Source organism: Amaranthus tricolor, chromosome 5 (genome assembly GCF_026212465.1).
Source record: "Amaranthus tricolor cultivar Red isolate AtriRed21 chromosome 5, ASM2621246v1, whole genome shotgun sequence".
NCBI lineage: Eukaryota > Viridiplantae > Streptophyta > Magnoliopsida > Caryophyllales > Amaranthaceae > Amaranthus > Amaranthus tricolor.
Window position 1 is genome coordinate 8,467,796 of NC_080051.1, and position 12,629 is coordinate 8,480,424.

Consider the following 12,629-nt stretch of genomic DNA (forward strand, 5'->3'; position numbering starts at 1 on the left):
GGAATGGAAATACCCCATTCCCTTTGATGTTGTTTGGTTCCCATTTTGAATAATTTCGTTTCCCCCTTTTACGTTTTAGGTTTACCCAAATGAGGTAAAGCTCATTCCCCACCTCCCCCGTCACTTTGCCATTCCATTCCCTCCCTCATTCAGCAAGCTCTCCTCTCCAAACCCTACTAGCGTGCTGCCGCCATCGTTGCCATCTCCTTCCATTCGTCGCGCCTCGTTCATCTTCCTCAAGTTCTCATCTCTTCCTTGCGCGTCGTTCCTCCTGCTACTGCGCCATTTTTCTCACGCTCGATTTTGCTGCCGCCATTGTCAAATGTAAGTTACTTGCTGATTTGAATCTCCTTTCTCTTCACTCCCTTTCCTTCACTGCTGCTATTACTCGCTGTTGCGCCATTGTTCTTGTTGATTCTTTGTTGTACCGCCATTTTTTGATTTTGAATTTGTGTTCAATCTCTGTTCAATTTCTGTTCAATCTAGTTGATTCTCTGTTGAATCAGATTCGTGTTCTTGGGATTTAATGTTGGGTTGTTGGCGTGAAAGATTTTGGTGATTAAAGTTTGAAGTTTGAAGTTCTCTGTTTCCTGGGTTGTTTAATTTTGATGATTCAATCTCTGTTCAATTACTTGCTGGGTTGTTTAATTTTTGATGTTCTCTGTTTCCTGAAAGATTTTAGTGAAAATGGTGACAATTGCTTGATTTAATTGTTCTGGTGATTATGGTGTTTTGGTGAATCTTTGTTCAATTAGATTAATAATGATGATTAGTTCACATAATCCTGATTAATGTATGCTGTTTGTTGATAATGTATGCTGTTTGTTTTTGGATTTGGGTTTTTTTGTATGTTGTTTGTTTGGTTTTCAAGAATACATGGAAACAAGGTACTTGGTACTTCTTTGATGTTCTTATTGATGTTCATTTGTACAGAAAATGGCTAGCATTGGTACTTCTTTGAAAAGGAAGAGAAATTGGGACTGTATTCGGTTCATAATTACTATGATTAATTGTGTTGCATTGCTACATTTGATGTTGTACTCGATGAGAAAAACTATTACGATTCCCATTATCTTAAGCTTGATAAAAAAACTAGGAGAAAAATGAGATTGCACAACTTGAATAGAATGATTAGAGAAAGTGACACTTTGTGTAGGAACTATCTTCGTATAAATCGATACACATTTGGTGTACTTTTAGAGATGGTTAGAGATATTGGTGGATTAAATGAAACAAGAAACACATGTTTGGAAGAGATGGTTGCGGGTTTCTTGTACACATTAGCTCACCATAAGAAAAATAGAATGATGGGTGCACATTTTTATAGAAGTGGAGAAACTATTAGTAAACAATTTCATGCTTGTTTGTTAGCAATCTTAAAGTTACATGCTATTCTTCTTAAGAAACCAACACCAATACAAGAGGATTGCAACGATGAAAGATGGAAATATATCAAGGTAAATAAAAACCAACACTTTAATTTGAGATAAAATAGAGAGACTATTACATAATTTAAAGTGATATTGTTTGTTTTGTAGAACTCATTAGGTGCCCTTGATGGTACAATGATTCTAGTGAATGTTCCTTGTGATGATCGATCCAAATATCGGACTAGAAAAGGTACCCTTGCTATGAATGTATTAGGAGTATGTTCACCCGAGATGGAATTTATATATGTCTTACCTGGTTGGGAGGGGTCGGCACACGATGGTCGGATTCTTCGAGATGTTATTTCTAGGCCTAATGGGTTGAAAGTTCCAAAAGGTAATTTGATTGACGTACTAGATTTTATTTGAGATTAACTTAGTAAGAGAATAATTTTTTTTTTAATTTGTCAAGATTGTTATTATCTATGTGATGGAGGATATACTAATGGAGAAGGATTCCTTGCACCCTATAGAGGGCATCTTTATCATCTTAGAGAATGAAATAATGGCCCCCGACAACCCCAAACCGCCGAAGAATATTTCAACTTAAGGCATGCAAAAGCTAGAAATGTGATTGAGAGATGCTTTGGATTACTCAAGGGAAGATGGGGGATTCTTAGAAGTCCTTCTTGGTTTAGTTTACAAACACATGGTCGAATTGTACTTGCTTGTGCTTTATTACATAATTTGGTAAAGAGATACATGCTTGCAGAATTTGATGATGAGGACTTGTTTGAGGAAAATGATAGTGATTATAATGATGGTGATGATAATGATGGTGATGATAATGAGGAAGATGATGTGGAGTACATAACCTCCGTTGCTGTAACCGATCCATGGACGAATTTTCGAAATAGAATGGCCCAATATATGTTCAATGATTGGAGGGCTAGACAACGCAGACTTACTTTGTGATGTTATTCATTTTTATTTAAAACCTCCATTTCTTGTATTTGAACTTCAGACTTGTATGTTTATTTCTTGTATTGAATATTTGTTGGTTCATTCCATTTTTATATACATGCAATTTTATTTACTATGATCAGTATGGTTCAATTTTGTTTATTTGTATTGAATGTTATAGAGGATGGATGAAAGTAGTGCTAGTGGAGGTGGAAGGGGAAAAAACAAACGATTTTGGACTGCCCAAGAAGATAAGGCTCTAGTGGAAGCATTGTCAGAGTTAGCTGTTGATCCTCACTGGAGGTGTGAAAATGGATTTAGAAGCGGCTACATGGTTCGCTTAGAGGAGCTCATAGGTAAGGCTCTTCCTGGTTGTGGTTTGAAGGCTCTGCCACACATTGATTCTCGACTTAAGACACTTGTAGCCAAGTTTAGGGCTATTTCTCAAATGTTAAATACAAGTGGATTTGTCTGGGATGATGAAAAAAAAATAATTTCTGTAGATCGGGCTGTTTATGACGAGTTTTGAAAGGTATGCCAACCTTTGTACATTTGAGATTGTTTACTATGAACAGTATGGTTCAATTATGTTTGAGATTGTTTGATGATGTTGTACATTTGAATGTTTGGTTCAGAATCATCCGAATTGCAAAAACTTGTTTGGAGTTTCATTTCCGCACTTTCATGAACTCATGAATGTTTACGGCAAGGATTATGCTATTGGAAAACCAGCTGAAGATTATGTTGAAGCAATCAAAAATTTGCAAAATGTTGCCCCTCCACAAGTTACACTTGATTCAAGTGATGATGAGGGAATTGATGCTAGTGGTAATGCCACTCAAACTGTTACTTCTCCTCCTGCCAAAAGGATGAAGACTGAAAAAACTTCTAAAAGAAGTAAGAGAGGAAATGCTGGTGAAGGTAGTTCTAATGAGTTGGCTAGCTTACAAGCATTCATGAAAGACATGAATGTTCATCTTTCAACTATGGCAAATGTGATGGCTCGCACTGATGATCGTGAGCAAAAAATAGTTGAACAGACTGAGAAAGTGTTAGAGGAACTACTCTCTTTTAATTTAGAAGGTGTAACTCCTAACCAAGTTTTTGAAGTTGCTAACATTCTAACCTCACAACCAAACAAGCTCCTCATATTTTCAAAGTGTCCCGACGCTTTGAAAAGTGCTTATGTTAAGAGTCTTCTTGGAGGAAATAGTAATGCTTAGATCTAATGTTGTGGTTCCATGAATGATTTTGAAAGGACTAGAACACTTTTCGTATGTATTTTGATCTACAAACAAGTGATTATATGTAATTAATCGAGCTACGTTGTTATTATTTAGAGTTATGTTTTTTCAAAAAATAAGTTTTTCAAGTTTATCATATAACAATTACTTATTTTTGGAGAAAATATAAAAGAATTTAAAAACTCAAATTTTGATTACTTAACTTGAAAAAGGGAATCATTCATCAGTTCATTCCGTTTCCTGAACACAACCAAACGACTAGGCTAAATTAGGGGAATCCATTCCTTTCTCCTTCATTCCCTTTCCTCATTCCATTCCAATTCCCTTGTGCGAACCAAACGCCCCCTTAATATTTACATTCTATTCTAACTAAATATTTCATTTTCTCTTTAAAATTTCAGATCAAATGTCCTATTTTTTGTTTGCTTACTTTGTTCTTTATTTTGACTCCTTTGAGATCCAACTATTTAAATTAACTTCTTTTTTCTCCCTATAGTCCCTTTTTTCTAAAAAAAAAGGATGTATTGTCAAATATGACATTTAATTAGAATAAGAGGTAGCATAGGAGTGAAAAGCATGTAATGCGCAGCCAACAATGTATTTCCATTGTGGATACAAGTATTAACAGCCATATCAAGTACCATAAACTTTGCCCTGTCTATAAAGGAACACACCTTTTTACAAACCATACCATAATAGGTGTTGGCCTATCTCACTTTTATCCCTCCCTCCCACCCTTAATTCTCAAGCACTAATAATCTACTGCCAACAATTGATGTGATGAGCAACTTCCTCTTGTTCTGACCAAAACCAAGAGACGAATAATTATACAAGCAACAGCTACAAACTAACCCAAATATCTTCGCTTTTTAGTGATTTCTACTGAACGGCTGTACAAATGCATCAGGAACGATGCAGTTATCACGTTTCTGCAAAGGACTATAATGCACATAATGTTGCAGCGTCCTATAAGCAGTTTGATGCCCAACACAAGAAAGCTCAGAAGCTCTGTCCACTTCAAGAAATAGTGACTAACACGAATGACACTGGCAACTAACTCCCTGGCGTGTTAACTGGAGTCACTTCTGTGCAGCTGCTTGTGGGCTTTGAGGCTGTAGGCTGCCTACATTTTCCACACCATACTCTTCATGTATAGTGCCTAAGTCATTCCATTCAACTCCAGCTATCATTGAATTAAGGAATCAGATGCCATATCACACTCAGAAGTCTTAGAATGAGTGGACCAAATGATTTCTTTGTTTAGTGTTTTAACCAGTTCACCTTTGGAAATTTTATGACAAAGTTGATGATTAATCAGAAGCAACAGATTTAAAAAAGGATACAGTCTGTTCTCCACATGTCAGTAATGCTAACATCACCATCAGAAAGCAACCAGTAATCCGCATCACTCTGCAGAAAACATAAATAAATTTTTTAACATAATGGCTTTGAAGATATCAACAGCTTTGAATAAGGAAAAAAGTCAAGAATTCAAACCAATGTCAAACATCTAGAATTATTTTATACATGAAAACACCTGCTTCCAAAATAAATCCTGTATAGAAGATGCATAAAGAATTTTGAACTTATTTTCCCATGCAAAATATCAGCTCAAAAATCAAACTTACATCAACTTCGGGCACTATCTTCATGATTCCACTCACAAAGTCCTGTGAATTGGCATCTGGATATAATCTTTGGGTCTCATGTTCTTGCATTTCTATTTCATTGCCTCTGCTTTCATTCTCTGCCGTGGCTGTTGTTTGTTCATTATAACTTGCGGTGCTTGGTAAACTTGACGGAGGTTCAGCACCGCTGATCTCCTCAAACTTCTCTTCGAATTGACTAGAATGTGAATAGAGAATAAGTTTGAGAATGACGATATTTAATAAACACCAAAGCTGGAGAGAAAACAAAGACCATGCAGGGTAGGGGAAGGGAAAGATGGAAAACCTAGAGCTAACTTTAAAAGTCGAGTAAATCATACAATTTAATAGAACAACTGGAGAATAACAAATGGCGATTTCCAATAGTTTTGTCAAATATAGAAGTATTAATTTAATAGGACTATTATTGATTGTGTGCATGACAAATTATTTTCCTAAATCATACAATTTAATAAAAGAACTAAAAATAACACATAGCGATTTCTTAGAGTATTGCCAAATCGCAATTTAATAAAAGAATTGTAAAATAACACATCGCGATTTCTTAGAGTTTTGTCAATTATGGACGTATCATACAATTTAATAAAAGAACTAAAAAATAATGCATGGCAATTTCTTAGAGTTTTGCCAAATATAGAAGCGTCATACAATTTAATAAAAGAACTGAAAAATAATGCATGGCGATTTCATAGAGTTTTGCTAAATATAGAAGTATTAGTTTAATAAGACTACTTATTGTATGCATGGCAATTTATTTTCCTAAATCATACAATGTAATAAAAGATCTGCAAAATAATATATGGCGATTTCTTAAAGTTTTACCAAATCATACAATTTAATAAAACAATTGAAATATAACACAGTGATTTCTTAGAGTTTTTGCCAAATATAGAAGTATTAATCTAATAGGACTATAATTGATTATGTGCATGACAATTTATTTTTCTAAATCATACAGTTTAATAAAAGATCTGAAAAATAAGAGTTTTGTCAAATCTTACAATTTAATTAAAGAAATGGAAAATAACACATGTCGATTTCATACAGTTTTGCCAAATATAGAAGTATTAATCTAATCATGCAATTTAATAAAAGAACTAAAAAATAACACATGGCGATTTTTGAAAGTTTTGCCAAATATAGAAGTATTAATATAATAGGACTATAATTGATTGTGTGCATGACAATTTATTTTCCTAAATCATACAGTTTAATAAAAGAGCTGAAAAATAACACATGGCGATTTCTTAGAGTTTTGTCAAATCATACCATTTAATTAAAGAACTAGAAAATAACACATGACAATTTCTTAGAGTTTTTCCAAATATAGAAGTATCATACAATTTAATAAAAGAACTGGAAAATAACACATGACGATTTTTTAGAATTTTACCAAATATAGAATTATTAATTTAATAGGACTATACTTGATTGTGCGCATGACAATTTATTTTCATAAATCATACAATTTAAAAAAAAACGGCAAAATAACCATGGCAATTTCTTAGAGTTTTGCCAAATCATACAATTTAATAAAAGAATTGGAAAACAACATATGGCGATTTCTTAGATTTTTGCAAAATATAGAAGTTAATCAAATAGGACTATAATTGATTGTGTGCATGACAATTTATTTTTCTAAATCATATAATTTAATAAAAGAACTGAAAAATAAGAGTTTTTCCAAATCATACAATTAATTTATAGTTAAATTGAGTAAATTAGAGAATATAATATCATATGCTTATGTATGTCGATGCTAAAAAAAACCATGCATTGCACGGGTTTTTTACACTAGCTACAGATAATGTTCTTAAGTTGATCAAAACATTACAATTCCAAACCAACAGCAAGGCAAAATACAGGATATGAAGTTCTTAAACAAGAAAACACCAAAAATATTGATTCTAGAATTAAAATTCAAAGTTTTGATAAAAGTTGATTAAATTTTCCTTTGACAAGGACTACTGCTTATTTCAGGAGCACTGTGTGTTGACCCTTTTAAAAAAAGATTCTAGACAAATAGTTCACTTAATATGGGGCAGAAGCACAAGAAATAAGCAATGTAGGAAGAGATACCTGACAAGATAAACATCAATTGGACCCATTGTGCTCCTAAGAACTATTCTGTATCGTCTTTGAGGATAATTAACAGCCTAATACATTAAACATAGGAAACTGGTAGTTTAGAAAAGATGATGATGCCATTACTTTAAGAAAAGTACATATGGTGATCTTGTTCCACTTGCCTCGTCTGGATCTGGAACCTCTAAAGTTGTTCCATGTGGAGCTTTGATGGCTATCAAAGTTTCATTCTGTCATTAGCCACAAATTATATATCACAAAAAGTAGCAAGTTATTGAATAGAAAATGAGGCAGAATCCGAATAAATTATCAGAGACCATTGGATTATCCAAAGCAGTATAGTAGGAGACAGCATACCTGAAAACAAGGTAAGCCTTTTATGTCTTCTTCGGTAACAAACAGCCACCTAAATGATGATCAAGTCAAACTCGAGAAGTTTCAGATACTTGTACTTTAAATAAATTATGAAAAGCCGAGAAATGAGCTGGAAGAAATATTACTTCTGGTTGTTTTCATCTTCACTAATTTCTCTCAATCTTTCTTGCATCTCTCTGCAATAAATTAAAGATTCAGTGTTCTCGAAAACGGGCAAAGCAACAAGACTTCTTAAACATGTTCATGGGAAATTGACCTTATTTGTTTATCCAATCTGCATTCTTCCATTGAAAGGTTTTCAACATCTGCCTGAATGAGTAAAAATTATGTTATATAACAAAGGCAGATGAAAAAAAGAAGCATGTTGAACTGAGAGCATAAAGTCAGTTCTACAATGCTGCAAGTGTATGAGCAAAATTATATGGAAGAGAGGAAGTCATAATCATTTAAGTTGTCAATTAGAATACCTGGAGACTAGTAACACTCTCATCAACATCACCTGGCCTTGAGACATCAAGTCCCCTGATAAATTATTCACATATTTTAAGACAAGACTAGACGTGAAAAATTAAATAAATGCAAGGAAAAAACAAAGAAAATGTAGTTCATACACACACACGCACACACACACACAAAGTAATACATACTTCCATTGTATCCTATTCTTCAGCTTCTTTTCTATGAGCCCAATACCCTCAAGAACATTGGTAATATCATAAATACGTCGCTTTTGAACCTGAAACACAAAAAAGAAGAAAAATCATAATCACTTCAGGACGAGAAGCAAAAACCAGGTAGAAAGAATGTCACAGAAAATCACATCTAAAGTATCAGCAGCTTTGTTTAAATCAAGAATACCATCTTCTGCCTGTTTGATCAAATTAATAAACTTCTTTGTCAAAAGTCCTATGACAGCAAAAACAAAATAGAATCATCAGTCAAGTCAATATAAAGATCATATGCAGCAAAACTAAGCTATAATCAACTCCACTGAATTTGAAGAAAACTAGAAATTACCAAGGGAGCTATCATAGCGACAAGAACCAACTGGAGTGAGGTTGTTGCCTGGAGAACCTGAAATTTGATGTTTTTAACTACCATAAAGGATACTATCAATATTATCCAAGAATTTTTTTAAGTAATGATGATACAAAAGGTCTTAAAAACCCTCAGTAGTCATCTTCTTTTGAAGATAATTAATTAACATTAAAACATGACACTGTATTCAAATCAGGCTTTTATCTCACTAGAGACAGCCATATATAAAGGATTCAAGTTACAACACTGACCAGCATTTGACATGGGAGTCTGAGGCCCGGTTCTGTTTGCCTTGGTAACCCTTGATCCTCTCCCCTTTCCATTCTTTCCGGAAACAGGTGTCTGGAGAGGGCTGTTAACTACTTCAGTGTACCCTGGACTGATTGTCCAATCACTAGACTCGCCATCAAATTCTGCTACATCACTCTTACGCTTCATTGTCTGATAACCAAAAACATTTCACAAACCAAAGGTTAGCATAAGTACAAACAAAACAATGTTACTCAGGGAAAAGCCAACAATGAAGAGCTGACTCCAAAATAGCAATAGAAATCTGAGAACCCAAAAATTATCTTTAAAAGTTACGTTGGAAAGTGATGCATACTTATCTAGTTACCTAGTAAATTCAAAAATTAATAAGTAGCATCATTGGTTTACTAATCATTAAATTAATATATTATTGGTAATTTTTGAATAACAATATCCAAAAATTTGAAACAGTGGCACCAATGGGTAGTGGTGCAAAGCCCTACACCTAATATAGGCTAGAGCTGCATATGTCTTCCTGATTTCTTTAGAATTAAAAAAATAGAAAAGAGAAAAATAACAAGCAGTTAACACAGTAGGTCATGGATGTGAATGAAAGTATCTAACCTAATATAGGCTAGAGCTTTTCTGACCAATACGATAACCACTATAAAAATTTGATGACAACAAAATGAATCACATTCTATAGTTTAATAATTAAGCTTGATCAAGCAGCCAGATTTCTTGTTCGGCTACTCATAAGGATTATACTTTATAACATCAAGATGCTGGGATGATGCACTGCTACTACAACAATAATTAAGCTTGATCTACAACTTAACTGAGTTCAAAGAGACATAATTGTACTTTACGGAACCAGAATGGTAATTTGCCTATATCAATAGAAACTTGAAAATGCTATGAAACTGACAACAACGAATAACAGAAAGGGTACGATTAAAATACAGAAAGATGATCATTTGTCAACCTTCAGCATCACTAGTAAAAGAAAAGGTGCTTGCAAAGATATGTGAATAACTGCAGCAAAAGCCATATCCAAAAATGAACGCACATTGTCACTATACTATCATAATCTCATTCATGTAAACTTGAATCCACAAATAAGAAAATTCAGGACGGAATGACTTAATGTTAATGCAAAGCAGCCATAATTACGATCAAGGTTGCAACATCGACCAATAACTGGACTTGTTGATGGCAGTCCACCAGACGTGAAGAGTCACAGAACATAGTTGAAATATTGGCACATAAGATACCTAAAAAGTAGATAACTTCACTTGATGACAAACCAAAACAAATATATCGACTAGTCAGTTGACAATATAACAATGAAAACACATGTAAACTGTGAAGGTATTTGTACACAGATGTGATATTTCTGCTAAAACTTCAAGATGTGATAATGAATTTTTGTCGCAGACAAATAGAGACATCAAACTCCTTAGCTAACTTGTGATACCTTGACAATAACTAACATAGGCAAGCAGCAAATAGAAATATAGACATCAAACTCCGGAAGAACTTATAATGTTTAACACAACAGCCCCAGTTGGAACTGAAAATGATCAGGTCTACGAGCATTGCTAATTGGGGGATGGGAATTGATAATTGAGACAGAACAGAAGTAACTTAATTGAGAAAAAGCAAAACCCTAAGCATGTAATGTTGAATCAAGACTGACAAAAAGAAATAAATCAAAAGACAAAAAGAAGCAAGATCATAATTCCTAAACCAATTGTTACTGGAAAGAAAAATTAAAAAAAGACAATTAGAAACCCAGTTGAAGCAAGGAAAAAAACGAGGGAAAAATAAAATTAAAAAAATTAAAATACAAAAGGAAGGGAAACTAACAGGGGTTTTAACGAGAATAGCTTCGGTGTGGTCAGAAGGAGGAGGAGGTGCTGGAGGAGGAAAAGAACGAAGATTGTCGGAGAAACGGTGATAATCCCCAGGCGGTGGAACAAACGGTGGTCGCATTGATGAAAAAGGAAGCTGCCTTTTTGGTGGATGCTGCTGCTGCTGCTGCTGTGATTGAGGAATCGTAGTTTTAGGAGTTGACATACCTATCTAAGATTAAATCCGATCCAAGGTTGAAAAGCTAATTAAAGAGGGTTTTATAGTTACGTTTGATTAGGAAAATAAGGAATTATGAGAATATATGAAAGAAAATTATGAAATTAAGGAAAGTGAACAAGAAATCAGTGAGGAGAAGATCCGAGATCTGGAAACCAAGAGATGAAGGAGGCGGTGGATGGCAGTGGGAAGTGAGCAGTGGTGGTAGCAAAAGCGGAGGATGAACTACATCAACAAAGAGAGAGAGAGAGAGAGAGAGAGAGAGAGAGAGAGTGGGGAAAAAACGAGGGAAGGAGGGAATTTGGTTCGGATATCACATATCTTATTGTGGAGGGAATTCCCAACTACACGATTAACCTTTCCTTTTTCTTTATTTATTTCTTTTTTTTTTCCTTTTCTTGTTTAATGAGTAGGTCACTATATTCATTTGTTTCAAATGATTTGTAATATTTGCATTAGTAATACTATTACATAATGCCCATACGACAGCACGGTTTTATTAAAGTTTCTGATATATTTGTATAAGTAAAAAAATTAAAAATTTATGGTTTAATGTTTTAATCATCTTAAAATATCCTTACTCATTTAATAAATAACATTATAATAATTTTATAAATAATTAAAAAAGTAAAATAAAATATATGATTTTTAAATACATTAAATGATTTAACCTAGAAAGTAAAAATCAATCAATATGTTTAATATTATAGTCATAATTTGAAAGTAAAAAAGTCAAAGATATAAACATTAGTCATAATAACAACGACATCGTCATTGAGTTTTAGAAGGAAAATGTTTATTGAGAAAGTGACATTTAAGTAATCTTAATAGGTGATGACATCAATAGTGTTTTGTTTCAGTAGTAGAACTTAGATTTATCAATAATTTTTTTATATAATATTTATTTATGCATAAGAAATATTATAGTCATATGTGATCTTGTTTGATTCGTTTTAAAGTCTAGTTTTAAAATATATTAGTTTCATATATTTTTTGTCAAGTGGAAGTCAAGATATTTCAAAAAACCGTGTAAAAAAGAATATTGCATGTTATTTGGAACAGAGGTAGTCCATTACCTGTTTATTTATATTTCTAAAAATTAAATTGCATCAACTTAAATAATACTTTTATGTCTAAGATAGCTCTTTAGATAATAATAATAATAACACAAAGATTAAGAATCAAAAAAATAAATATTTTAATAGGTATTGTGCACCTTTTCAAGGATCAATGGATCCCAAGGTGATTCTAGAACAACCTCAGATAATCTACTCCATCTGGAGGACTCGAGAAAAGCCCAAGATATGATCGGGCAATGTTGATTTTGGACTGGACTTAAGTTGAATTCACTCATTAATAAGCCCTCGCCCTCCAACCTTCAACAATTCTTCACTCACAAAGGCTTTGATGGAATAAATTGTCTAGCCCTCCTGCTTTAGTCACACAAAGACACGACAGGCTAGCAGGATGCAACATGCACCTGCCCTTGAAAGACACCTCCTTTAAAAACTAAGCCAAGGGTTTTCTTAATTTAATCAAGTCAAGTAAGT

The 12,629-nt window shown here is 33.5% G+C and overlaps 2 protein-coding genes across 2 annotated transcripts; one reads left to right on the forward strand and one right to left on the reverse strand.

Moving 5' to 3' along the window:
• Positions 1-1,103: 1,103 nt before the first annotated feature.
• On the forward strand, positions 1,104-3,553 carry LOC130813374 (uncharacterized). The gene is made up of 6 exons (XM_057679208.1): positions 1,104-1,457; positions 1,539-1,778; positions 2,028-2,299; positions 2,392-2,395; positions 2,512-2,829; positions 2,966-3,553. The coding sequence occupies exons 1-6, from the start codon at positions 1,104-1,106 to the stop codon at positions 3,551-3,553; spliced, it is 1,776 nt and encodes a 591-aa protein (XP_057535191.1).
• A 754-nt stretch (positions 3,554-4,307) lies between these two features.
• Positions 4,308-11,412, reverse strand: LOC130812728 (transcription factor E2FB). Its single transcript, XM_057678301.1, has 14 exons — positions 10,858-11,412; positions 8,991-9,180; positions 8,719-8,775; positions 8,522-8,607; positions 8,349-8,437; positions 8,169-8,223; positions 7,958-8,010; positions 7,827-7,877; positions 7,684-7,732; positions 7,491-7,556; positions 7,321-7,397; positions 5,203-5,419; positions 4,918-4,984; positions 4,308-4,757 (listed from the first exon to the last, which is right to left on the reverse strand). Exons 1-14 carry the CDS (start codon positions 11,065-11,067, stop codon positions 4,654-4,656), a joined length of 1,371 nt encoding a protein of 456 aa, XP_057534284.1. The 5' UTR covers positions 11,068-11,412; the 3' UTR covers positions 4,308-4,653.
• Between the last annotated feature and the right edge of the window lie 1,217 nt (positions 11,413-12,629).

Bases quoted from the DNA above. Each gene is read 5' to 3' on its own strand.
- LOC130813374 (XM_057679208.1), top strand. From the start codon at position 1,104: ATGAGATTGCACAACTTGAATAGAATGATTAGAGAAAGTGACACTTTG. The intron at 1,458-1,538 runs GTAAATAAAAAC...TTTGTTTTGTAG, and splicing joins AAAGATGGAAATATATCAAG to AACTCATTAGGTGCCCTTGA. The intron at 1,779-2,027 runs GTACTAGATTTT...GGATTACTCAAG, and splicing joins CAAAAGGTAATTTGATTGAC to GGAAGATGGGGGATTCTTAG.
- LOC130812728 (XM_057678301.1), bottom strand. From the start codon at position 11,067: ATGTCAACTCCTAAAACTACGATTCCTCAATCACAGCAGCAGCAGCAG. The intron at 7,398-7,490 runs GCAAGTGGAACA...TTAATGTATTAG, and splicing joins AGGTTCCAGATCCAGACGAG to GCTGTTAATTATCCTCAAAG. The intron at 4,758-4,917 runs GTATCCTTTTTT...ATTCAATGATAG, and splicing joins TGACATGTGGAGAACAGACT to CTGGAGTTGAATGGAATGAC.